The sequence below is a fragment of the Mirounga angustirostris genome, unplaced genomic scaffold (genome assembly GCF_029215605.1).
Source record: "Mirounga angustirostris isolate CCGP_5_RB_7025 unplaced genomic scaffold, mMirAng1.0.hap1 SCAF_15, whole genome shotgun sequence".
Classification (NCBI taxonomy): domain Eukaryota; kingdom Metazoa; phylum Chordata; class Mammalia; order Carnivora; family Phocidae; genus Mirounga; species Mirounga angustirostris.
In genome coordinates, this window is record NW_026991723.1 from 58173283 (window position 1) to 58201082 (window position 27800).

Sequence of the window (27800 nt, forward strand, 5' to 3'; positions counted from 1 at the left end):
TCTCATATTAAATCAAACAGAGAAACCAGCATGTTGTTGAAGCTGCTAATCTCCTGGTTCCCCTTCAGACCAATAAGCAGTCTTGAGAGAAGTCATCAAAGGAATGTAATTAATGCCACTGAATTATACACTCAATAATGGTTAACGTTTTATGTTACATGTATTTTACTACAACAAAAAAATTTAAACCTTTCCTTAAAACCCTTGCCAAGTCTCTGCTCTGTTCCCTTACCAACAGGTGGTGTCTATGACAAGCATGGACAGAGGGTAGACGTCTCTGAGGTGAGTGATTGCAGCTCCCTGTGAAATGCATGTGGGCACTGAAGCTGTGCTGCACAGCAGCATCTTTGACACAAATGGGAGGCCCTTAGCTCCTGAAATAGTAAAGCTTCTGTTGGCCCCATAATATCAGAAAGCATTATAGAAATGGCCTACGTTTATTTGAGGGGATTCGGGTTTGTGTTTTATTTATTTTTTTATAAAAAGATTTTATTTATTTGTCAGAGAGAGAGAGAACACAAGCAGGGGACAGAGGGAGACGCAGACTCCCTGCTGAGTGAGGAGCCTGATGCAGGGGTCGATCCCAGGACCCTGGGGTCCTGACCTGAGCCGAAGGCAGACGCTTACCTGACTGAGCCACCCAGGCACCCCATGAATTCCTCACATTTTAAATATTCATATTTTATAGCTCAACTCCCATTTGTTGATTAATTCTTTTTTAAAATCTGTATTTTAAAATGAAAATACCTGGGCGCCTGGGTGGCTCAGTTGGTTAAGCGACTGCCTTCAGCTCGGGTCATGATCCTGGAGTCCCGGGATCAAGTCCCGCATCGGGCTCCCTGCTCGGCAGGGAGTCTGCTTCTCCCTCTGACCCTCCTCCCTCTCATGCTCTCTGTCTCTCGTTCTCTCTCTCTCTCTCTCAAATAAATAAATAAAATCTTTAAAAAAAATAAAATGAAAATACCTTTCTTGTTCCTTTCTGTTTAAAAAATAATCTACACTCACTATAAAAAAAAATCCAAACAATACAGAAATACATGAAGAAGAAAGTTAAAACCACTCAATCCCTTGTAGAAAACCAGTGTAAAATTTAGGGGTATACTCTTTCAGATGTTTTTCATGTGTGTATATGCACACACATATACATCAAGATCTGATGATAGACATATGAATGGATAGATGGAAGGGAGGGAGGGAGGAAGGAGAAGAAAGAAAATAAGGAAAGAAAGAAAGAAAAGGAAGGAAAGAGGAAGCATTATAGCATGTATGCTATTTTCAGCTTCCTTTGTATTCACTTGACATATATTGTTGGCTTCTTTCCATGTCAGTAAATTTAGGTCTGCATGATCATTTTGAATGAGTGGCATATCCAGTTGTATTGGTATACCTTAATTTATTTAACCAATCCCCTATTTTTATTCCATTTTCTTTTGCTATTATAAATAGCATTGTGGTAAGCACCCTGGTACATACATTTTTGTCTCTTCTTCTGATAATTATTTCCTTAGAATAAAGTCCTAGAAATGAAATTGGCTGGTCAAAGGGTAGCCACATTTTTAATGAATTTAATATTGCCATATTGCTCTCTAGATAGATTGTATCAATTTATAATTCCACCAAAGTATATGGGAATTATTTTTTTCCCATATCCTTCCTACTTCAGGAACCTCAGTCAATCCTGTGTTCTTTCTTAATATCTGAAACTTATCTTCTTACGTGATTCTTTCCCCTCAACTCAAATTTTCCTTTTCTTTAAAAAAATACTTAATACATCCATACAATGGAATGTTATACAGCAGTAAAAAGACATGAGCTGTCAAGCCACACACACACAAAGAAGAACTTCTTAAAAATATTTTATTTATTTATTTGTGAGAGAGAGAGGGAGTACAAGCGGGTGAAGGGAGAGGGAGAAACAGACTCCCCACTGAGCAGGGAGCCAGATGCAAGGCTGATCCCAGGACCCTGAGATCATGACCTGAGCCGAAGGCAGCTGCTTAACTGACTGAGCCACCCAGGTGCCCCAGGGAAGAACTTTAAATGCATATTGCTAAGTGAAAGAAGCCAATCTGAAAAGGCATATACTGTATGATTCCAACTATATGACATTCTGGAAAAGGCAAAACAGTAAAGACGGTAAAAAGATCAGTGGTTGCTAGGGGTTTGGGAAGAGGTGGAGAGAGAGATGAAGAGTGGAGAACAGGAGATTTTTAGGGCAGTGCAACTATTCTGTGTGATGCTGTCATGGTGGATTCATTACAATATGCATGTTTCAAAACCCATAGAACTGTACAATGCAGACTGAATTCTAATGTAAACTACAGACTTTTGTTCATAATAATGTATCAATATTGGATCCTCAATTATAACAAATGAACTACACTAATGTGAGATGTTTGTTAATAGAAGAAACCAGAGTAGAAAGGAGAGAGAGAGAGCATATGGGGACTTCCTGTACTTCTGCTCAATTTTTCTGTAAACCTAAGACTATTCTAAAAAAAGAGCATTAATTTAAAATAAAATAAAATACATAGTTAGAATAAATAAAATAGTAAAATAACCCTTAGCCCATTAACCAGACGTAACCACTAATAATAAATTTTTATATTTTATTTTTATTTTTATTTTTTTATTTTTTTTTTAAAAGCACTTAGAACCACTCTTGCATTACCCTCTAAGCCATTATCTGTCTCCATCAGTCCAAAATACTGAGTATCAACCATATGTCAGACTTTGAGTAAATGCTAAAGGTTGGAGAAAAACAAGAGAGACATGTTCCCTACCTTCAAAGAGTTGGCAGACATATAAGTAAACAGGCGATTACAGAGGTCTCTAACTCCTCACCTTTCTTTCATTCTTCAGTCTACTCTCTGTAATCAGACTCTGTCCTATCATATCCACGGACACTATCCTAGCCAAGGTCATTAATGACTATTTGCTGTTAAGTCCTGTTAAGTAAACAGGCAATTACAGAGGTCTCTAACTCCTCACCTTTCTTGCATTCTTCAGTCTACTGTAGTAATCAGACTAGTAGTAATCAGACTCTGTCCTATCATATCCACTGAAACTATCCTAGCCAAAGTCATTAATGACTACTTGCTGTTAAGCTTACCCAGCTTCTCTGCAGATTTCAACATGTAAACTCCACTTTTTCTTAAAGTTTTCTTGTCTGTTGGCTTCTTTTAAATAACTCTCTTCTTGTTTTTTCTTCCTGTCTAATTGCTTTTTCTCATCAACTTGGCCATAGGGGCTGATGTTCTTCAAGGCTCTCTTATTGAACCTCTTCCCCATCTGAATAGTCTCCCTGAATAATCTCATGTATTTACATGGCTTTAACTACCACCTACTTACTGATGACCTCCGAATCCATCTATCCAAGGAATCCTTTGTAGCTCCCTCCCACCCATGGCCAAGAATAAAGATATTTTATAAAAACTATCTATATCTATGTCATAGCATCTCAAGGAGTTTCCTCAGTTACCACCTCTACCCTCCATTCTGAATCCCCTTCCTCTCACCTGATATCCCCAGTTTCCATCCTTTTGTCTAGTACCTGGATTTGCCTTTCAACCTTACTTAACTGGTTGTTTGGCTTTCGGTTTCAGAATTTTCCATGAATGCTGCCTCTCAGATAATGCTGTACGGCAGCTCCAAGCCTGCCCTGCCTCACTCCTGTATGCAGCCAGGTCCAATGTTCTCAAACATTACTTGTCTGGAAGGGGAGATTAGAAAATAGCTCAGATCTCTTACTCAAAACTATATATGCCTGCTTTCATTACTACCTGTAAGTCCTTCAAGTATCTCCAATTCAGCCGGTTAAAAACTTCCTCCTGACAGGTATCTTATCTCAGTGAATGATCTTACCATCTATCCAGGGCCCCAGTTAGGAAATATAAAATTATTCTTAACTCTTTCCCTCTGTCACCCCTCATATCATGTATCAATTCTGGCTCCCTATATTTTCTTTTTCTATTTTTTTTTTTAAGATTTTATTTATTTATTTGACAGAGAGAGAGATAGTGAGAGCAGGAACACAAGCAGGGGGAGTGGGAGAGGGAGAAGCAGGCTTCCCGCCGAGCAGGGAGTCCGATGCGGGGCTCGATCCCAGGACCCTGGGATCATGACCTGAGCCGAAGGCAGACGCCTAACCATCTGAGCCACCCAGGCGCCCCCTAGCTCCCTATATTTTCAAACCATTCCCTTAATTTAACATTTATTGTCACTACATCATTTCTCTTGTGAATTACTGAATAGCCTCCTAACTGGTCTCTGTGCTTCTCATCTTGCTAGTTCTAGTATATTCTGCTGCTACCAGAGGACTTTCGCTGACACAAATCTATTTACACATCACTTCCAGCAAAAAAATTGCTATGACTCCCTATTGCATATAAGATGGTAACACAGGGCTCTCTTCCCCTAAGCAGCCTGAGGTGACCTCTGAAAATGGTTCGCTATTCGCTTGACCCAGAAAACCCTACGAAATCATGTAAATCAAGAGGTTCAAATCTTTGTGTTCACTGCCCAGGCCATCAAGTGTATGCATATCCGAAAAGCCACCAAGTATCTGAAAGACGTCACTTTACAGAAGCAGTGTGTACCATTCCGTCGCTACAGTGGTGGAGTTGGTAGGTGTGCCCAGGCCAAACAGTGAGGCTGGACACAGGGTCGGTGGCCCAAGAAGAGTGCTGAATTTTTACTGCACATGCTTAAAAATGCAGAGAGTAATGCTGAACTTAAGGGTTTAGATGTTGATTCTCTGGTCATTGAGCACCTCCAGGTGAACAAAGCCCCCAAGATGCGGCGTAGAATGTACTGGGCTCATGGTCAGATTAACGCATACATGAGCTTCCCTGCCACACTGAGATGACCCTGACTGAAAAAGAGCAGATTGTTCCTAAACCAGAAGAGGAGGTTGCACAGAAGAAAAAGATATCCCAGAAGAAACTGAAGAAACAAAAACTTATGGCCCAGGAGTAAATTCTGCAGAATAAATGCAAATAAAAATAAAAAGAGAATGTTGGTGGCCTTTTATTATTAAACATATTTCAAGTATCTTCGCAAAAAAAAAAAAAAAGATGGTAACGCGGGATCCACCTCATGCCTACCTCTCCAACTTTTCTCTCATCACTCACCAGCTTCCAATTTCAAAGACTGTGTCAGTGTAAGAGCCCAGTTCTAGAAAAGCCTCAGGAGATGCTACATAATGAATTCTCTTAAATTACTGAACCCACAAACTTTCCAGAGCCCACAGTTCTGTGGTTGGCCAGGTCTGGGGCTTGGTTCTGGACCCAACCATACTTCCTCACTGCTATGACAAAACTCCTTCTAGATGGGATATAGAAAAGAGCCAATATAGGGGCACCTGGGTAGCTCAGTCAGTTAAGCATCTGCCTTTGGCTCAGGTCATGATCCCAGCGTCCCAGGATCAAGCCCTGCATTGGGCTCTCCACTCAGCGGGGAGTCTGCTTCTCCCTCTCCTCCTGCTTCTTCTCTCTCTCACTCTCTCTCTCCAGTAAATAAATAAAATCTTAAAAAAAAAAAAAAAAAGAAAAGAGCCAATATAACTCACTACAAACTTACCTTTTCCGGACATAGCACCAACCAGGAGAGTTATGTCTATACTTGACATACTGGCTCCCAGCACACGTAGCACCACAACTACAAAGAGCTGGAGAAATATCCTTGAGAGTTCTGGTATGGATTGGAGAAGTCTGTTATTAACATGACACTCCAGAATGGGGACAATAGAGTCTCAGGGCCAAACTGAGTCATGTTTACCCAAGATGGTCACTAAAAACCTAGCTGAAATGGAGAATGAGAGTCAATATCTGAAGGAGCCAGGAAAATGTTAGTGAATATTAGGTCCATGAAGGTTAGAGGCAGGAAGGAACCAGGTATGCTGACATGTCAAATAAAATGGCCCAAAATTAAGTCTGTGATCAACAGGTATGTACTGAAGCTTCCTTGTTATACAGCCTTGCCTCTATCTTGCAGTATCCCTCTCTAGACATCTGTGGGGTTAAATAGAAGTAGTGCAACACAGTGATATCACTGTACTTAGGGCTCAGTTCCCTTCCCAGCCCCCAAATCAGACAGAGGACGGCCAGAGACAAAATTTTTCCCAGACACCATTTACTATTATGGAGCAATTACCTCCTCATATCCTCAGGTTTGATTACCATAGATTTGGGACTTGGAAGAGTAGAGCCTGAAGATGGCCATTGATAATTCAGGGTAGCTGGGGAAGAAAGGGGGCAAGAAGGGTCTGCCAGCCAGTGCTCAGCTTGTCTCCTGTGGGATAGATCTTTTCTGGCCCAAGTGAATGGATGGTCCAGAGCTACAGAGGCCTTAGAAACCAGCCAGAGTCTCCTCCATTTATCTTGATTTTCTCTTCCCATCATCCTCCTAAGAGTTCTCATCACATTCCAGAAGTTGTCCCCAAATAGACCTTCTGTAAAGTGTCAGGCTGCCACTGAGAAGTTTGTTCTGGTTTATGTGTTCCAGGAAACAGAAAAGGTCGACTTCTCCTACAACAAACTGGCTGATCCTAAGTTTTCATTTTATGACAAGACTTTGGTGGAAGCAGTGAAAAAGGGAGATCGCTGGGTGCACTTGTTTTTCCTCTCACTCTCATTGTGTCATACTGTGATGTCAGAAGAGAAAGTGGAAGGTGAGGAGGGGCCCGAGGACTCATTGACTGAGAATATGTCATAGAATCTAGGATGGCTACAGGTGGGGTTGGTTTGGTATCATTTGTAATGGCTTAATCTAAGAGCTTTCTAATAGGGAGCGTTGTCCAGCAGTGGGATGGATAGGCAAGCATCCTGTGTGATGGATAGTCACTGGAGATACTCAAGTAGAAGACAACCTCTTAGTCTTAAAGAAGATTCAGTCATTGGAAAGGGGTCAAACTTGATGCTATCTAGGGGGCTTCTGATACTGAGATTCAGCAATGTTCGGTCACAGAGTCTATCTGAATTGTCCCCAAGATCAGCCCCATTATCTCTGACAAGACTTCCTGAAGGATGAGTTGAGTTGTCCTCTTGTTGCTTCACAATTTCATGGTATCCCCACATATCCTAGTTTCTTTAGTAACCAAATACGACTGGGACATCCATGAATTTACTTAAACCTCTTTTAGAAACAATGAATGAGAAATGACTGATTAAAAATTAAGAAGGCTTTTGGAGCATTTGGGTGACTCAGTCGGTTGAGCATCTGATTCTTGGTCTCAGCTCTGGTATTGATCTCAAGGTCATGGGTTCAGGCCCCACGTTGGGCTCCACGCTAGGCATGGACCCTACTTTAAAAAAATATTAAAAAAAATATTAAGAAGGTTTTGTTTTTTTTTTTTTGGTAACAAGAGTTTAGGCAACCAAATAAATCATATCCTTTAAAATTAATGTACCTTTGGGCGCCTGGGTGGCTCAGTTGGTTAAGCGACTGCCTTCAGCTCAGGTCATGATCCCAGGGTCCTGGGATCGAGTCCCGCATTGGGCTCCCTGCTCTGCGGGGAGCCTGCTTCTCCCTCTCCCACTCCCCCTGCTTGTGTTCCCTCTCTCGCTGTGTCTCTCTCTGTCAAATAAATAAATAAAATCTTTTAAATAAATAAATAAATAAATAAAATAAAATTAATGTACCTTTAATATAATACTACCCTTAATAGCACCTTGTATTTGTATATCGCTTTACAGTTTTACAAATTGCTTGCATTTATTTTTTTTTTTAAAGATTTTATTTATTCATTTGAGAGAGAATGAGATAGAGAGAGCATGAGAGGGAGGAGGGTCAGAGGGAGAAGCAGACTCCTGCCGAGCAGGGCGCCCGATGCGGGACTCGATCCTGGGACTCCAGGATCATGACCTGAGCCGAAGGCAGTCGCTTAACCAACTGAGCCACCCAGGCGCCAGCATTTATTTTTTTTAAGATTTTTAAAAATTTATCCATTTGAGAGAGTGAGAGCATGAAGAGGGGGGAGGGTCAGAGGAAGAGGGAGAAGCAGACTCCCCGCTGAGCAGGGAGCCAGACGCAGAGCTCCATCCCAAGACCCCAAGATCACAACCTGAGCCAAAGGCAGCCACTTAACTGACTGAGCCACCCACGCACCCCAAATTGCTTACATTTATATCATCTCCCACAATCTTCACAACAGCCCTCTTAAGTAAGCAGAACAAGAAAAATGACCCCAGTTTTATAGAAAGGGAAACTGAAGCTAAACGAGATTAAATGACTTGCCTAAAATCTTACAGTTAAGAAAGCAGAGATAAGAACCCATCTCAGGTCCCCTCCCTCTTCGGGAGCTTTGTATTACTCTCAAACTTTACTTTGCTGCCCACCACACACACAAAAATAATAATAATAATAGTAATAAAAATAATAAAAAGAACCCAAATCTCATGTCTCCTGGTGCCGTGAGATCCTGCACCACCACAGGTGTCTCCAGACCTGACATTCTAACAAGTTGCTATTATTTGAAGCATATTTGGAATTGTCTTTGTTTATTGCCTTAAGTAACAAGGTAGGAAACAAGAAAATAGTCTTACTGTCCCATAGATACAACTTATATCTGACCTAAAATTATATGTCCCATGTGCCTTATTCACAAGTATAAGACTCTGATGATGCGTGACTGTTTTTAAAAATCAAATTCACCTTCAGAAGAGAAATAATCCAAAATATACCTCAGGTTGTGGTGATATTGTAAAAGAGGAGTTATGCATTTTTCAGTGCTACAGTGTTTGCATTCATCAGTGCAGTTTTTGTTCCAGTCTCTTTATGACCAAAATAATTTCAAGCAGTTATTAGAATACAGTAGTTCATGATGAGAAAAAAATAATAGATGTCACAACTGAGGATTGAATTCAAGGTTTTTCTTTTTTTAAGATTTTATTTATTTGAGAGAGAGAGAGCGTGGGCACACAAGCAGGGAGGGGGTAGAGGGAGAGGGAGAAGCAGACTCCACACTGAGCAGGGAGCCCAACGCGGGGCTCAGTCCCAGCACCCTGAGATTATGACCTGACCAAAGGCAGATGCTTAACGGACTGAGCCACCCAGGCACCCCTCAAAGGTTTTTTGGGTTTTTTTTAAAGATTTTATTTATTTGAGAGAGAGAGAGCACATGAGAGGGGGAGGGCCAGAGGGAGAAGCAGACTCCCCGCTGAGCAGGGAGCCCGATGCGGGACTCGATCCTGGGACTCCAGGATCATGACCTGAGCCGAAGGCAGTCGCTTAACCAACTGAGCCACCCAGGCGCCCCCCCTCAAAGGTTTTTGTTGTTAACTTTCTGAAGTGTTTCTTCACAATCTAGGAAAGTATTTTTTCAATAGTGGACCCTGAAAACTATGAGTTAAAATTATTTTATAATGGCAAAATGGAAAAGAATAAATTTTATTTTACTCTGCTGTAAAAAAAATTCAAGAGGAGTTACAGAAATGTCTTGAGTAATATAAGATTGACAGACTGATTCAACAGAGTGAATCATTTAGCTTCCCAGGATGAGAGTTTCAAAGGTGACAATATTCATTTATATATATATTTTTTTAATTGTTTATTAAATCATCAGTCTTATTATCATCAATCCTATTATCCTGTTCTATATGTCCTATCCTTATTGTCCTATCTTATAGGAGTGTTCATCAAAGTATAGCCAGTCTTGGGATGCCTGGGTGGCTCAGTCATTAAGCGTCTGCCTTTGACTCAGGTCATGATCCCAGGGTCCCGGGATTGAGCCCCATATCGGGCTCCCTGCTCAGCGGGAAGCCTGCTTCTCCCTCTCCCACTCCCCCTGCTTGTGTTCCTTCTCTTGCTCTGTCTCTCTCTGTCAAATAAATAAATAAAATCTTAAAAATAAAAAAAAAAAGTATAGCCCATCTTATATAGGAGCAGTTTACCCAGAACAACCTGCATGAAACTCACCCAGGAGATTTGTTAAAAATTCAATTTCCTGAGCCCTCCTCCAGTATTTTGTGATTCTGGATTCAGTAAGTTTGAGTGGGGCCCAGGAACCTGCATTTTTAACAAGCCTTCTGACCCATCTTTACCCACCAAAATCAGAGAGTGAACTATGTTTTGTTCATTTGTGTATATTGCCTGTACCATGTGCCTCTACAATACTAACTCAAGTCTGTGAAATAAGTTGGAAATATTGGAAAGGAAAAAAAAAACTGACCCGTATGCAACCTAGCTTTTTAGAGCCAAACTTGTGAGGAAGTTTGAAGAAAAATGTTCCCTCTTGGGCTTTATCTTCACATAAGCCCGGTTGACTTCAGCTGCACATCTCTGTGTGCTCCTCTCTCCTGCCAGGTAAGCTGATGTACCAGGCTCAGTCCCCGGATGAAGGTGCCCTCGTCACTGCTGCCAGGAACTTCGGCTTTGTGTTCCGATCCCGCACATCTGAGACGATCGTGGTAGTTGAAATGGGTGAGACCAAAGTCTACCAACTGCTGGCTATTTTGGACTTCAACAATGTACGCAAGAGGATGTCTGTTATTGGTAGGTGCCCCTCTTAGTCAGTCCTCTCCCCTTATTTGTCTTTCATACACATTCACACATTGACTTTCTCTTTTATCTACACACAAATGCTTTCTCCCACTCACATGCCTTCTCAAAGGTATCGTACCTCAAATACAATACATAGCCATTCCTACTTTCTCCCTCACATACCCTATATATTTTCTCTTTGGGAGCTTGCTACCATATACTTCTTTAGTGTTCCTGGATAGTGGCTTGTCTGAACCCCCAGAGCCAAGATAAGAACAGAGAATAAACCCATAAAGCCTGAACCTGGAGTAAGAGATAGGGGCAGACAATTAAGGGAAATTCATACTATCTTATTCTCAATTAGTTTGAGCCTCAGACTGAAGAGGAAGAAGGTCATTCTTCATTCTTGGTCCTTACTAGGTATGGGCCTTGGTCTGGAACTTGGACTTGGGGAGCTAAATGTGATTCCGCATCAGAGTCTTCCAAGATGAGATTGAACCCATGGAAGAACTGGTTGCATAAGGTCTCCTCCCACTTCCACCAGCATTTACTAACTGCATCATTTATCCTCTGTGACCACTCAATGAGTGCTTTGCCCCCAAGAGCATCGGAAACAAATGTCACGGGAACAGCCTCATGCCATCCCTCAGTGGCCCAGACAAGTTCTTGTAACAATGCGCCTATATGGTTACTCTGCCCAATTTGTTTATCCTTAGTGAGGACACCTGAAGATCGAGTAATGTTATTCTGCAAGGGTGCAGACACCGTCCTCTGTCGGCGGCTCCATCCGTCCTGTACATCCCTCAGAGATGTGACCATGGAACATTTAGATGTAAGTGTATAGGTTGCAGGGCAGGGAAGCTGTGGGTGGTCTTTGTACACGGATTAGGATCCACACATATGTCTTTGTGTCCTTGTGTTTCTGTATGGGTGTATATTAGTGTCTGTGTCTCTTTAATTGATGGAAGAATAGAAACTACCTCATTGTGTGGCATTCCTACTGACTGCATTGCCAACCTCTGTGGCAAGAAGCTAGATGGCAAAGGATCCCAAAAGCATAATGAGGGTTGTGTCTGTGGGAGCCTTACCCCAATCAAAATGGTTCTCTCTGTGATTCCTGGCTCAGGAGGTCCCATGGTCAGACCTAGAATTTGCTTCAGAATTGGGCCTGCTGGTATGGGAGGCGCTACTTCACCAGCCATGATGCGACCGTGCAGCTTTGAAGGTATGGAGGAGAAAGCACCAGGCTTGGGATCTTTATGAGACTGTTGTATGTTACCATCCTCTGTTATCACAAGATTAGAATCCCCAGGGGTACCTTCCTCCCTGCCTACCCACCCTACTTCTACCCTCTAGGATTTGAGATGGATCTGAAAGAGAATGGATCCAGCCTTCTGGCGTTGAAAAGGAAAACCAAATCTATGCTCCCCAGGATTTCTACTCATAAACCTAGATATATAAAGGGTTGAGGGAGGGCGCCTGGGTGGCTCAGTTGGTTAAGCGACTGCCTTCGGCTCAGGTCATGATCCTGGAGTCCCGGGATCGAGTCCCGCATTGGGCTCCCTGCTCGGCAGGGAGTCTGCTTCTCCCTCTGACCCTCCTCCCTCTCATGCTCTCTGTCTCTCATTCTCTCTGTCTCAAATAAATAAATAAAATCTTTAAAAAAAAAAGGGGGGGGGTTGAGGGAATAGGACAGAAGATGGCATGGGAGAGGGGCAGATCAGAAAAAAATATTTTAAAGAAGAAATAGGTTGGAGAAAATGCTATTTTATTAAGCCATTTTGGTTTGACCCACATTAACACATAATCACGTCAGAGAACAGATAGTCAATAAGCACATGAAAAGATATTCAGTTTCATTAGCTTTTAGGAAAATGCAAATCAAAACTTCAAGATATCTTTAAAAAAAAAAAAAAAAAAAAGGGCGCCTGGGTGGCTCAGTTGGTTAAGTGACTGCCTTCGGCTCAGGTCATGATCCTGGAGTCCCGGGATCGAGTCCCGCATCGGGCTCCCTGCTCGGCGGGGAGTCTGCTTCTCCCTCTGACCCTCTTCCCTCTCGTGCTCTCTGTCTCTCATTCTCTCTCTCTCAAATAAATAAATAAAATCTTTAAAAAAAAAAAAAAAAACTTCAAGATACTACTTCACACCACCAGGATAGCTAGGTGATCAGATAATAATAAGTAATGGCAAAGGTATAGAGAAATTGTAACCTTCATACATTGCTGATAGAAATGTAAAATGATGCAGTCAGTCTAAGGGATTGAGCCACCCAGGCACCCCCTGATGCAGTCATTTTAGAAAACAGTCTGGCAGTTCCTGAAAAAGTTAAGTGTAGAGCTATCATATGACCCAGCAATTCCACTCCTAGGTATATTCCCAAGAGAAATGAAAATATACATCTTCACAAAAACTTGTACACAAATGTTTATAGCAGCATTATCTATAATAGTGAAAAAGTAGCAACAACCCAAATGCCCATCAAGAATGGCACAGATGAATAGATAAATAAAGTGTGGTATATCTAAACAACAAATATTATTCAGTCCCAAAAAGGAATGACATACTGATACATGCAGATGAGCCTTGAAAACATTATGTTAAGGGAAAGAAGCCAGTCACAAAAGGCCACATATTGTATAATTTCATTTATGTGAAATATCCAGAATAAGCAAATCAGTAGAAACAAGTAGGTTAGTGGTTGCCAAGGGCTAGGGGAAAAGAGAATGGGAATGACTGCTAATGGGTACAGGGTTTCCTTTGGGAGTGATGAAAATGTTCTGGAATTAGTAGTGATGGATGCACAACTTTAAGAGTATAATTTTTTTAACCGCTGATTTGTATACTGTAAAAGTGTGAATTTTATGATCTATACATTATATTTCAGGTTTTCAAAAAACAATCCGTGAAGTATCCCACACAGGACAGTTCTTATGTCCTATAGTGTTTCCCAGAGGCCACGGTATTTTTTATGGGCTAGTCTGAAAAACTTATCTTTTTTTTTTTAAGATTTTATTTATTTATTTGACAGAGAGAGACACAGCGAGAGAGGGAACACAAGCAGGGGGAGTGGGAGAGGGAGAAGCAGGCTTCCCGCCGAGCAGGGAGCCCGATGCGGGGCTTGATCCCAGGACCCTGGGATCATGACCTGAGCCGAAGGCAGAGGCTTAACGACTGAGCCACCTAGGCGCCCCTGAAAAACTTACCTTTTAACCTTCCAGAACACATGAATTAGGGTATCTTCTCAGAGAGCATTTCCACGGGCTGGCTCCAAAGGGGTCATAAAATTGTTTCAGATCTTTTGACCTGTGTCCTGCTACCCACCTTAACAGACACCCATAATAAAGCCTGACTACACTACAGTCTGTTAACCACAGATGATAAACTTGTAAGAGTGAAGCTCACACTCAGGAGTCAAGATTCAAAAACTCTTACAAAAGCACAGCTCCAGGGGCACCTGGGTGGCTGATTGTTAAGTGTCTGTCTTCGGCTCAGGTCATGATCCGGGGTCCTGGGATCAAGCCCTGCATCAGGCTCCCCGCTCGGTGAGCCTGCTTCTCCCTCTCCCACTCTCCCTGCTTGTGTTCCCGCTCTCACTGTGTCTCTCTCTGTCAAAAAAAAAAAAAAAAAAAAAGCACAGCTCCAGGCCCTCTCAGACAGGAATCAGCAAACAGGTCATATAAAAACAAGCAGCAGTCAGGATTTGCTCACCACAATAGAAAAGAAAAAAACGCAAGTAAGGGGTAAGTAAGAAATAACTTCAACCACAGACTGCTAAATTATTTGTTGAATGAATTAAGAATCTGTCAGTGTGTTAAACCTTGTTTAATATCCTATGCAAGATCAGTTTCTGTCATATCTCTTCCTTCTAAGAAGTCTCTGAGATCTTCTCTCAGGCTTCTTTTCATAGCTTCATCTGCTAACAGTACAGAGTTTTAAGAGATGGCATTCCATACATATATTGTTTTATGTTCATTTCACCTGACAACTAATGTCAAACACTGAGGAGTTTCACAGGGAACTAAGAGCAGAATATCAGGATGATAAAATTCTTTTTCTCTTTGCTCTTAAAATGCCAAAGTGAATTATTTTGAAGCTTACTATAACAGTGATCATGTAGAATATTTATTCATGTGCAGTTCTCAGGACATAAAATCTTCTAACTCACCCTCAGTTGGATATGAGTTCTGCCCTAAACTACCCACACTCTCACCCAGCTCTCCTTACGACCAAGAGGATACTTTACAAGATAGTTAACTGTGGTTAGTTGGGATATACTGGTGGTCACAGAGCAAAAAGATGCTAGCTCACCCAGAGAGCATTTCCGCAGTGCCTCACTAACACAGTTGGCTGTGGCTAATCAACTGAGCCAATCAGCTGTAGACAAATATACACGTGTGTGTGCTTTTGAGGGGCCTGTTGGATGCTTGAAGGAAGGTAGGGAAAGAGGAAAATAAAATGAATATATGGGGCGCCTGGGTGGCTCAGTCAGTTAAGTGTCTGCCTTCGGCTCTGGTCATGATCCCAGGGTCCTGGTCAGGCTCCCTGTTCAGCGGGGGAGCCTGCTTCTCCCTCTCCTGCTCCCCCTGCTTGTGTTCCTGCTCTTGCTATCTCTCTCTCTATCAAACAAATAAATAAGATCTTTTTTTAAACATGAATGTATGCTTGTAGAAAATAGTAAGTCCTTTGATTATGTTTTATAACAACTCCTTTTTACTTTAGTATTCCATTCTCATATTACAGACATCATTATCCTCTCTGTAAGCAGTGAATTATTATCCCAATTTTACAACAAAGAAATCTAGAAGCCTTAATTTTTCCCAGGGTCACACAGCAAATTATCTAACTACAGGTAAAAGCTAGAACTTTCTATATTTCAGAAGTACTTTCAAACTTTGCCCTCAGCTATGCTGGCCCCACCTTTAGTACATTTTGCTGAGAAAGCTCGATGGTTGTTTTGTGGTTAAGCTAGGTACTAGCCCCATGGTACTAATCATTAAATCCTATTTTGCAGGCAAATGGGTCGGTGGGGTCAGTCTGCCCCTTCCTAAACTCAGCCCTCACCCAGCCCAGGCCTACTCAGTGTACACACATGTCTTCCAGGATTTTGCTGTTGAAGGCCTCCGCACCCTCATGGTGGCCTACCGAGAACTGGATAATGCATTCTACCAGGCCTGGAGCAAGAAGCACAGTGAAGCCTGCCTGTCTTTGGAAAATCGGGAAGATAAAATGTCAGATGTCTATGAAGAGATAGAAAAAGACTTGATGGTTAGTGTGAGGAAGCCAGGAACAGACTGGGGGCAGGATTGGGGGTTGCAGTCAGCAGACTGAGCAAGGTCTCTGAAAGTGGCTTCCAGCAAATCAATAGGTTCAGGCTCTCCGGATACAGGATACTGGAATCCAAGCTGATTCAGGATGTCCTGGATCTTTGAAATCCATAAATCATGGGGGGGGGGGGGAATGCACTAGTTATAAATTTTATCCCAAAGCTCTCACAGAAGCTAAGTAATCTGGGAAAAATGAGGATCTGAATAATACACAGATTAGATAATCCAGAACTAATTGATGGAAATATTCACTCATTTATTCAACATATTTATTAAGTGCCTTCTATGTGCCAGGCATGTATTAAGCCCTGAGCATGTAGCAGCAGACAAAATAGACAAAAAAGTAACATATATAGTATGTTAGATAATGAAAGTGCTATGGGAGAAAATACAGCCAGGGAGAAAGCTAAGGAGTTACCAGCATATGCATGAATGTTTTGGAGAGGCCAGAGTATAGTTACTATTTTATATAGGGTACTTAGTCTTCACTTAGTCTGAGCAGAAACCTGAAGAAGGTGGCAAGCCAAACAGATCTCTGGGGAATTAACTTTCCAGACAGAGGGAATGGCATGAGTGGAAGCCCTGAAACAGGAGTAGGCCTAACTTGTTAGTTGAACAGCAAGTCAACTAGTGTGGCTGATACAGTGTAAGTGAGGAGGAGAGAATAAAAGGACATGAGACAGAGAAGTAGTAGAGTGCCCTCATAAGCCAGTATAAGTACTTACAATGAGATATGGAAAGCCATTGAAGAATTCAACCAAAGAAGTGATGTGATAGCTCTTTTAAAAAAGACTTACTTGTTTGTTTGTTTATTATTTATTTATTTGAGAGAGAGAGAGAGTGCGAGTAGGGGAGGAGCAGAGGGAGAAGGACAAGCAGACTCTGCTCTGAGTGCAAAGCCAGATGTGGGGCTCGATCCCAGGACCCTGTGATCACGACCTGAGCCAAAATCAAGAGTCAGACGCCCAACTGACTGGGCCACCCAGGCACCCTGATGTGATGGCTTTTAAAACAATCACTTTGGCTGCTGTGTTGAGATTATACTATAGGGGAGCAAGGACAGACCCAGGGAGACAAATTAGAAGATAGTTGTAATAGTGCAGGTGAGACATGATGATGGCTTGGACCAGATAGAAGTAGTGGAAGTGGTGAGGAGTCGTCAAATTCTGTACATTTTTTAAAGGTAGAGCCAACAGAATTTGCTAATATATTAGATTATAGGATATGAGAGAAAGAGAAGTTAAGAATGACCCCAAAGTTTTTGATCAGACTGACACAGGCTGGCTCTGCTATTAAAAGAGACATTGCTGATACCAAATGGGAAAACAGAGATTCCAAAGGTCACACATGTCCTTCCATCATCAGTTCTGTGGTTAGTATTTCTAGTCTGTCCTTCTGGAGGCCTAGCAGAAATCAGCCAATTGTTTGTCCATCTGTCAGTTCCTCAGACTGAGTCCTGGTGCCCATCCCTATGGTCAGCACTGGAAAGCCAGGAAGTGTGCTGTGAAGCAAAAGAGCAGTGAAAGTATGTTGAGAAACAGATGGTTTAGAAGTGGCACACAGCTTCATGTATGACTTGGGCAAGTCTTTTCCCTCTTTGATCCCTAACATTCTGTGTCTAAATTTGATTTATGTGGTTGAAAACCTGCATCTGTTGAGAGGCAGAGGGTGCTGAATTTTATACCATTTGGATCCTCATGTCAGGACAGAGCCAGCTTGCTAAAGAGGATGATGAGGTGCCCATTGAGTTGCTGGGTAGCACTAAATGCTGTGACATTCCCCTGTTCCTCACTCACTGCTCTCTCTGTTCAAAGCTGTTAGGGGCCACAGCCATAGAAGACAAGCTGCAGGATGGTGTACCTGAGACAATCACCACCCTGAACAAAGCCAAAATTAAGATGTGGGTCTTAACTGGAGATAAGCAAGGTAAGGGGGAGCTCCTCACTTGACCAGTCCTCTTCTCTGTCCACCTTAGCCATTTCTTTTATTTTGCATCTTCTTTTTTCCTTAGCCATTTATTTGACAAATACCTTATAATCCAGGTCAAGTCCTTACAGGACACCTTCACTCCTAGTCTTGTACACAGTTTTCTAAGAGTATACTTTATGCTGGATTCTGTATTAGGCAGTGGGGACACAGAGATGATTCAATCAGACATGACCCCTGTCATCCAGGAACCCACAAGTTAAAAACTTTGGAATTACCTTTGACTATACCCTCTCTGTTGTCCCAAAGATTCATATCTCACCATGTCCCACCAAGTCTTCTGAAGATGCCCTTGACTATGCCACCACCCTAGTTCAACCTTTGTCCCGTTGATTGTACTTCTGCAAAAAACTTCTGATCGCTGTCTCTTGTCCTTATTGATTTCCGTATAGCCTACTTACAACCATCAGCTTAATCTTACTAAAATATACTACTTTTATATGTTATTCCTCTGCTCAGAAACCTTCAGACACTTTATGTGGTAAAGTCAGACTCCACTGTCTGAGTTCTTGATAATCTGTTGCTACCTACATATGTGACCGTTATCTTTAGTGTCCCAAACAATCCAGTTCCTACTCTAGGGCCTCTGTTTGGGTTGTTTACCCCTTTGAAATGTTTTTGCCTTCCCCTAAACGAGTCTTACTCATCCTTCAGAGTCTTCTCCCAAGAAAGTTTCTATGACTTTCTATGCAATCTCTCCTCTGAATTTTGGTACCACTTGCAGTGAGGGTTCAGGATTTAATTTTTGTAAATTTTTTTCCTTAGTATGAATTCAGTCCAAATTCTAGAGTTCTTGATGTAAAGAAAAGACCATAACCAAAACATATCCCAGTCCCCCATAAAATCTGGCATAAAAGCAGGCACAGGGAAATACATGCTGACTGTTTGGAGAAGTGGATACAGAGTGGAGTTGTTTTAGGAAATAGGGGAAGGCCCTGTTGGAAGGCTACAGCAGAATGGTGCGGGCTTCAGCGGCACATATACTAAAATTGGAATGATACGCAGAAGGTTAGCATGGCCCCTGCACAAGGATGCCATGCAAATTCGTGAAGTGTTCCATGTTAAAAAATGAAAGAAAAAAAAGACGAAGCCAGAATGATCCTAGTTATTGATAAGTAACTCACAAGTCTGTACTAGGCTGACCGTTCCTGTGTGTTTGAATATGGTCTCCACTGACTCATGAAAAACATACTTTGACTGCATCCATGGCCAGTGTGGACAAATGGGCTCTGCCGCCCACCCTTAGTGCCTATGTATGTATACACTTTTGTAAAGACCCTGTCCCAGCCAAAATGTGGCCAGTGTTCCCCCTTCCCTGCAGAGACTGCTGTAAACATTGCCTATGCCTGCAACATATTTGAGGATGAAATGGATGGGATGTTCATCGTGGAAGGCAAGAATGATGAGACTGTTCGGCAAGAACTCAGGTACAGATGGGAGAACTGCCACAGCTCTTCATTTAGTATGACCCCCACACTGTCAGAAGGAACAAAGAAGACATGCAGAAGGGGAAAACAAAAAAACCTAAAATATTTGAGATAATTTTGTGAAGAATCTTTAGGGCTCAAGGAGTTGGAGAAGTGTGGTGTGTGGACGGTCAGGGACCTGAGACAATGGCATTTCTCAGGAGGCAGCCGAGTTTGAGATGCTGGCTGGGGCTTTGTAGAGGCTCTGTGTCTACCTTGCCCACTTTCATTCTGGGACATTTTTACTTTCCTAAGCTCTGGGGCTTTCAGTCAGACATTAACTACTACTCTTGGCTTTCAGGTCAGCAAGGGTCAAGATGAAACCTGAGTCTCTACTGGAATCAGACCCAGTAAACATTTACCTCACCACGAAGCCCCATATGCCCTTCAGAGTGCCTGAGGAGGTGCCCAATGGCAACTATGGCTTGATCATCAATGGCTACAGTCTGGTGGGCAACACAGAGCTATAACTCTATTCTTTTCTCCCAAGGAATTTTTTTCCTAGGTCCAGCCCGCTTCAGGGAAATTTTAAGACCCCTTGTCTATTTCATGAGTCACCTTTTTCCCCTCTCTTCTGGTGCCCTTTCCTGACAGACACTTCTCCCTACCTTTCTCTAGGCAGGAATAACGAGGAAAGAGAAGCCAAGGGCATGTTCCTTCCTTATCCAAATTCTTCACTACTGATGTGGCCTATCAGTTAGGGGAAGAGGGAAAGCAAACAGAACCAGGTCCTCTAAAAAGTCACTTGGCGTTATAGCCCAGTTAACTTATTTGACCCAGTGAGAGAGGCTGACCAGTTTCCCATTGGAGGCTGGATCAGATATGAGGATGCCTAGCACAGACTTGGGGACTTAGCCTCCCTTGGGAGTGGAGCACCTGGGAGCCACTGCCTGACCTATATAGTACAGGAGAGTATGGATATGGGGAAGGGCCTAGGAAGATCCTGTCCTGAGAGCCTTTTTGGGCAACCTGAAATGTGGGTGTGTCCTGGTACTGCAGGCCTATGCTCTAGAAGGGAACCTGGAGTTGGAACTGCTGCGAACAGCGTGCATGTGCAAGGGGGTAATCTGCTGCCGAATGACACCCCTTCAGAAGGCCCAAGTGGTAGAGCTGGTGAAGAGGTACAAGAAGGTGGTGACACTGGCCATCGGGGATGGGGCCAATGACGTCAGCATGATCAAAGGCATGTGAGGGATGGGGGACAGTAACCTCCAACCAAAGGCTTGCCCTTCCTCCATGGGCAAAAACCAACCTGGGTGGCACTGTGTTGGTGGTTCACACTCCTGCATATCATATGTATTGTACATTTATAATGTTTTACAACCTCATTCATGCTCCTCTATACCTGCATTCCCACTTATTTACACCTGTATACATCAGTCCCTATGCAGACACACAATTCAACTTCATGCACTTAACACACACACACACAAATATGCCTTATTCTTATGGGAATAAGAACATATGCATATATTCACAGAACAGGCCATGCAACTACCATACCATCTTTCCAAGATGGTATCAAAGCCTACATAAAAAACCCCTGGGCAAGAGTCATAGTCTGTTCCTTTTTTGAAGACTGTATGCCTGAGCAATGTTAGGCAGAAGACAGGACTGCTCAACCAGGGAATTAGCTGTGAGGCACAATGTAAGGATCTCTTCTCCCCTGAGGCAGTGTTCATGAGAACTTGCCCTGACTCCCCTGGAGGAGAATAGCCGACTTACTAATGCTTTGGGCCAATAGAAGCAAATGGCTGAAACTAGTTTTAATTTCAGCTGAATGTTGTTAGCTTCCAGCAGCTTGTGGTTCTATGAAATATGGACAACATCTAGAGGTCCTGTAGTCCAACCTCTCTCCCCATCCAGGAAACACTAGCAGACATTCTACCCTCGGCTTTAATAGTAGAAAGTGTTCTTGCTCTTTTCCTCACTTTCTAGAACTTCTCTGGTTTTTAGGGCCTTAGAGGTTTCAACTATTCCATTAAGCATTGCAATAGGTATATACCAGAAGATCAATGGATTTACCGTATACTACAACAGACTAATTAAAACATTTAGGAACTTCGGTCTTACTTTCCATCAAGTATAATCCTTGTTTTATCCAGAAAAAGTCAGGTTAGGCCTCTTGAAGAACTTGCTTCTCACTAACAAAGTATGTGCATCACTTATTTCCTCCTAACAGTTGGATTTTAGCTCTTTAGATGAACTTCGGTAATTAAATATTATGTTAGATTGACATCCATCCTGCATCTTTAATTGATGTAAGTGACTTCAAAAGATAACAAGAAATTTTTACCTCAGCATCTAGAGAGCAGGGAAGAGCCTAGATGGCTCTAGCAGGTACAAAGACCATCCAGGATAGCCTTCTAGTCCTAGCCGTGACAGGCATTCCAGAGTGGCAGCATCCAAAAAACAGTGCAGATGAAGGAGCTGTTTTCTGACAATCTGCTAAGGAAAAGGGCAATCCACTAAAGAGAAAAGGCTCCACTAAGTGTATGCCATTTTGAGCTGGGCAGTGTTTCCCAATGTAAACTAAGGGGTTTGTATAGCATGATCTCAGCCTTTCTTTGACACTTCCCAGGCTGGGAGCCCAGCAGACAAGCTCTGTGGTTGAGAAGCTTCTGGGATTTCTTTGCAGCTGCCCACATTGGGGTTGGCATCAGCGGCCAGGAGGGAATGCAGGCCATGCTCAACAGTGACTACGCCTTCTCCCAGTTCCACTATCTTCAGCGTCTACTCTTGGTCCATGGCCGCTGGTCCTATAATCGCATGTGCAAGTTTCTCAGCTACTTCTTTTACAAAAACTTTGCCTTCACCCTGGTGCACTTCTGGTATGCCTTCTTCAGTGGGTTCTCTGCACAGGTAGGAGATCAGGTGGTATTCCGCACTCTGGTCAGCTGGGTCTTCTTTACTCACCCCCACTTCAGCCATCTCAGACCCTTTTTCTTTTCTAGAGACCAGTGTATGACATATTGCCATCCATCCATAAAGCTCCTCACATGGGGCCACCTGGGTTGCTCAGTCGGTTAAGCATAAAGGTCCTCACCCATGCTGATCCCATCTCCTAACCTTACATTTAACCTTAGATTTCCAAACCCTAACTTTTCTGCCTTGGCTCTGACTTGAACTTGATTCCTACCTCCAAAACTCTCCCATAAGATATTTTCACTTTTTACCTGACATGGAGACCTAGTTTCCAAACATAAATAATATGGGGAAATGCTTGGACCTGGGAGGTTTTTTTAGCATCCAAAACAATTTTTATGGAGCAGGCTAAGCCTCAAGGGGCCTCTGAGTTTTGCCAGACAGGCTAGCTATGGTGTTTACCTGTAGCCATACTTCAGACACAGTTTCCCTTACTTCTACTTCCCCACCCCAACACCCCTTCTCCCTGCCCAAACATACACTGTTGTTGCTCTAATGAATTAATTCCACATTTGAGTATGAAATCTCCCCGACAGTAGCGGGAAGAAGTGGCACCTGGATTTTGATGTTCTACGAGGAATCCCTTTTCCTATGAGAAGTTTTTCAGGGTTCTCAGATTCCCAAGAAAAACAACCTCAGGAATGATTATATTGGGAAATACCTACTACTTTTGTTGCCTTGGGCTCTGGGGGAAACAGACTGTTCAGTGGAAAGTAGTAGACTTATATACCCCCAGTGTGTTAACAAAGCCATTTTAGTTTGTGAGAGGTGTATGCATATGTGTGTGTTTTGCTGACCCCTTGTGGCTAGTAAAGGAGCCCTCTGTGGGCCCCAGGATGGAGCACCCAGCTAGGAAAGGGTCATTGAGTCTATTCTACTTACCAATGTTAGAAAATGTCCAGTGTTATAGAAGCTACTGAATGCCATAAATCCCAGATAAAAGAACCCAGAGGCTTACACGCCTGAGAGTGCAGGGGTACAGCTAGCATTCCCTAGCAGGCACTCTGGATCTTTTCTGTGCAAGGATGGGCAGTGCAGGTCATGGTAGGGTTGGTCCAAATCAACCTTGTAGGGTTGGCCACAAACAAGCTTGATGTGGCCTTGCCCCAGCCTGGGACCCAGGGTTCTAACTAGAGTAGGACCAAATAGAGATGGGGGTCAGCCTTCTCTGTCAGATTTCTGAAATCCAAATCCTGCCCTAGGTTAGTGTAGTGATGGGTAGGTGGGGGCCAGAAGGGCCTCTCTTGAACCTGGGAGGTAGAGCTGGGACTTTAGAAAAGAGAGGAATCTAAGAAATCTCCTTGGTATTCTCCTAGACTGTTTATGATACCTGGTTTATCACTTTCTACAACCTGGTCTACACCTCCCTCCCTGTCCTGGGCTTGAGTCTGTTTGACCAGGTAAGACCAGCAGCAAGCCTCTTAGTCAGGGCTAAAGCCCCTGGGCCCTTGAGGAGTATTCCCAAGAGTGGGGAGGACAAGACCTGAGTTCTACTAAGTCAGTTGTAAATGGAATAATGTCTAGAACAAGGAAGGGAGCTCATCACCTGGAGAGGTATCATGGATAAAGTAAAGAATCTTCCTCTACAGAGAATAATCATCAGTTTTAGAAATCCAAGTTTTCCTGTGTCAATTTTATTTTTGTAGAGAGAAACATAGAAATTGTGCTTTATAGTAAATTGAATGTGTATAAAAGGTAAAAGGAAAGGAAATAGAGTTATTGGAGAAAGACCAGGTAAAGCAAGGCGCTTCAAGAAAGGAGAGACCCATACAGAGATAATAATCCAATGCAGGGTGGCCTCGTTGAGAGTCCTGAATGCCAAGCATGAGAATGTGGGTATAATATTTTGAGTCATAGGAGGTCAGCCTATGGGATATCATCTGTCCCTGTCAGAAATTTCCTGGGCATTGGGGATCCTAGTACCATACCTCTCCCTCCTCTTCTATCCCAACCTCTAGTCTTGGGGACAATAAATAGAAAAGCAGCTGAAAGAGGACATCATGGGATCATGGTTCCTGGTCTCCATCAGGGTAGGAAGTAAAATTCTCCACAAGGTAGCTGCTAGCCACAGAGCAACAAGAGAGATGAGTTGTGTCCTATGAAGCTTCAACGGGCTAATTCTAGGGATCCACAACCTCTCAAAAACAAGCCCCAAGCTTTGTTATCCAAAGTTTCAGATTTAGGAGATGAAGATGATCCAGTGGCACTCACATAGAGAATCCTGTCACCTGAGTTCACCGGTAGCTATGGGAATGGGAAGAGCATCACAGAACATGGAAACCTCCATGTGACTAGCTGGTCCCCATTGGCTTCCCCCTCTCCTTTTATTGGCTTTTGACACAAAAAAATATTCAACTAAAGGAACACTTAAAACTGGGGACTCATGTACCAACTGCCCCCCATCCCAAGCTCCCATCCTCCCTTCCAGCTACCTCCAACCCTAATTACCCCCCATCTCCCCTATCCTAACTGCTTCCAGGTCCTTACCATCACCTTGACCTTCTCCTAGCTTTCTTCCACTACCTAGATCCCTTGCCTAGAGTATAGGACTTCAGGAAGGGTCTGTGGTCAGTGCTCTGTTCTCTGGTTCTACTTCTCAAGTAATCCATGAGGAAGCTCCTAGGCAGCCTGTCAGCAGATACAGTGAGGAGAGAAACTTCTACTCTGATGGAGATGGGACCTTCTATGGAGAGACCCTGAGCCTTCCTCCTTACCCTCTGGTACTTCCAGGATGTGAATGAAACATGGAGTCTACGCTTCCCAGAGCTGTATGATCCAGGCCAGCACAACCTCTATTTCAACAAGAAGGAATTTGTGAAGTGTTTAGTGCGTGGGATCTATAGTTCCTTCGTGCTGTTCTTTATCCCTATGAGGACCGTTCACAACTCAGTGCGCAGTGATGGGAAAGAGATCTCCGACTACCAGTCCTTCTCCCTGATAGTTCAGACTGCCTTGCTGTGCGTGGTCACAACGCAGGTGTGGCTGGGGGTGCGGGGGGAGGGGTTGGGGGGGAGGGTTGGGTGGGGAGCCTGTCTGGAAGAAAGGGAAAGAAGGTGGGAGAGAAAGTGGGAAGGGATCATTCTCCACTGCGGACTGGAGAAGGGAGGTGGCTGATATGTCCGAGGTTGTAGAGTATTGCACATAAAAGAGTGCTTTTCAGATTGCCCTGGATACAACCTACTGGACGGTGATAAGCCACATCTTCACCTGGGGTAGCCTGGGTTTCTACTTTTGCATCTTAATCTTCCTGTACAGTGATGGCTTGTGCCTAACGTTCCCCAACGTCTTCCAATTCCTAGGTAAGGCTATGCCCACCCAGTGTGTGGCAAGGAGGTGGGGATAGGGTTGGGAAGTGTGAACCAAGTACATTTGTTTAATAAATGTTCACTAAGCAGTTATTACTATGTACTAGGCTCTGTGAATATAGATAGGAATAAGACATGGTCTCTGCCCTAAAAGGACTCAAAATCTAACTAGGGGGGCGCCTGGGTGGCTCAGCTGGTTAAGCGACTGCCTTCGGCTCAGGTCATGATCCTGGAGTCCCTGGATCGAGTCCCGCATCGGGCTTCCTGCTCGGCAGGGAGTCTCCTTCTCCCTCTGACCCTCCCCTCTCTCATGTGCTCTCCCTCATTCTCTCTCAAATAAATAAATAAAATCTTTAAAAAAATAAAAATTAAAATAAAAATTAAAAAATCTAGCTCTCCTGGTTCCCAGTCTAGTATCCTTTCTACTGTGGCATACTGCCTTATTGTCTCCCATATTAATTTCCCTACCTTTCATTCTACTTTGATGGGAACAAAATACAGAGAGGATAGATAATAGATGTAGCTGCCTCTCACCTCTCATCAAGTCACTCATTTTTCCCCTCCAAAACCCTGTATCCCATTTTTGTGTCCAGGCCAATGTTCCAGGATTCCTATAACCTACCCACACTCTCCTGCCCAGCCCAGCCTTTAAAGGCATGTGAATTCCCTGTGACTTTAGCGGTACAAAGGACCTCACTGTAATTCTTCCGCATTTTTTTTTTTTTTAAGATTTGATTTATTCATTTGAGACACAGAAATAGAGAGAGAGCATAAGCAGGGGGCAAGACAAGGGAGAGGGAGAAGCAGGCTCCCCACTGATCCAGGAGCCCAATGTGGGGCTCGATCCCAGGACCCTGGGATCAGGACCTGAGCCAAAGGCAGACGCTCAACCACCTGAGCCACCCAGGTGCCCCTGCATTTATATTATTAGGAAACTTAATGGTCTCCAAACCAATAATTTCCTTCTTTGGAATGGAGAGGTATCTAAGTTCTAGATGACTGTCCCCTTCCTCTAGGCTCTGGTTCAGCCGCCCTCTCCCACCTCATTGTTTACAGGTGTGGCCAGAAACACTCTGAACCTGCCACAAATGTGGCTGATTATTATCCTCAGCGTGGTCCTCTGTATTTTGCCTGTGATTGGGTACCAATTTCTCAAGCCACTATTCTGGCCTGTCAACGTGGACAAGGTGAGTGGAACAAGGAATCTACCCAGATATAATTCATGGCCCTCTTTGCCTTTGCCTCTGTGGATAAAAACCCTGTCCCCCATGCTCTGACTATAGATTATGGACAGAATTCATCTTTGCACGAGACCTCCACTGCCACCCCCTACCCGGACCAAACTGAAACACACAAGTGCTCGTCGTTCTGCCTATGCATTCTCCCACAAACAGGGCTTTGGGGCCCTCATCACTTCAGGGAAAACAATGAAGGACAGGGTATTCAAGAAAAACAGCTTTCCTTTTAAAAAGTAGAGGCCCTTAGGGAAACCCCAAAGGAATCAGTCATTGCTCTTCCTCCCTTGTATTACACAACTGAATAAGGATGGATTTAGAGCCCCGGGGAAACTAACATAAACCTGCCCTTCTGCGCTCACTCCAGGGGCTCAGCCTCTTCCTTCCCTAGAAGGCTGTGCCCAGGTAAGGCAAGGAAAGGTAAAGAAAGAGCCTCCAGATATCTGTCAGAGTTGCAGCATTTCAAGAAAAAGTGACGTCAGGCCTCCCTTCCACCAACCCTTCCAAGTTTTAATCCAGACAAGCAAATATGGAAGTGGTGAGTGAAGAGGGGCAATGTGGGAAAGAGAAAAAAAAAATATGACCTAAGAATCTTACTTTGGGCCCTATTTCCCACACCCAGAGCAACCATAAACCTTGCCACGGCCCCACACAAACATATCCCACCCAGACACCCTTCTCAGGTTTATCTGGGGGATTCAGGGTAAGTCTTTTGCTGGCCCTGTGTCTCAAAAGAAGGAGGCAGCTATGAAAAATTGGTCATAAAAAGCTGAAGGAGAGTTTCTGGAACAACAAAAAAAAGAGAAAGCTGGTTCCTGCCTTGATAAGACAGCTCAAGATTTTGCCTTCTTCCCCTCTCGTTGACCCCTTTTACCCAAGAACTGACACCTTTTCAGGCTTCAGAACTGGGAGAGGGAGACTGCCGGGGATGTTTAAAAATCTTTTCTTGAGGGGGTATAAGCCACAATTGATGAACATTTGTCTTCATTCCATAAAATTACTTTGAGAAGAAATTGTATGTACTCGGGAAGTTGTTTTTGAGAAGTTTATGGAATAATAAATTGCTTATTTTGGAGTGGA

At 43.3% G+C, this 27800-nt stretch overlaps 1 protein-coding gene and 1 non-coding gene across 2 annotated transcripts in view; both read left to right on the forward strand.

Moving 5' to 3' along the window:
• Positions 1 to 27794, forward strand: part of LOC123849755 (phospholipid-transporting ATPase FetA-like) — a 111664-nt gene extending 83870 nt beyond the window's left edge. The window contains exons 14-25 of the mRNA XM_045882626.3: positions 239 to 282; positions 6505 to 6670; positions 10303 to 10491; positions 11196 to 11311; positions 15580 to 15744; positions 17618 to 17729; positions 19111 to 19216; positions 19557 to 19704; positions 24911 to 25156; positions 25341 to 25479; positions 26542 to 26672; positions 26769 to 27794. Of these exons, the coding sequence (XP_045738582.2) occupies positions 239 to 282; positions 6505 to 6670; positions 10303 to 10491; positions 11196 to 11311; positions 15580 to 15744; positions 17618 to 17729; positions 19111 to 19216; positions 19557 to 19704; positions 24911 to 25156; positions 25341 to 25479; positions 26542 to 26672; positions 26769 to 26960 (1754 nt within the window). The 3' untranslated portion in view covers positions 26961 to 27794. The remainder of the gene's footprint in view (positions 1 to 238; positions 283 to 6504; positions 6671 to 10302; positions 10492 to 11195; positions 11312 to 15579; positions 15745 to 17617; positions 17730 to 19110; positions 19217 to 19556; positions 19705 to 24910; positions 25157 to 25340; positions 25480 to 26541; positions 26673 to 26768) is intronic.
• Positions 18749 to 18855, forward strand: LOC123850303 (U6 spliceosomal RNA). The gene has a single exon (XR_006792270.1). It is a non-coding gene; the product is annotated as a U6 spliceosomal RNA (small nuclear RNA).
• Positions 27795 to 27800: the final 6 nt, after the last annotated feature.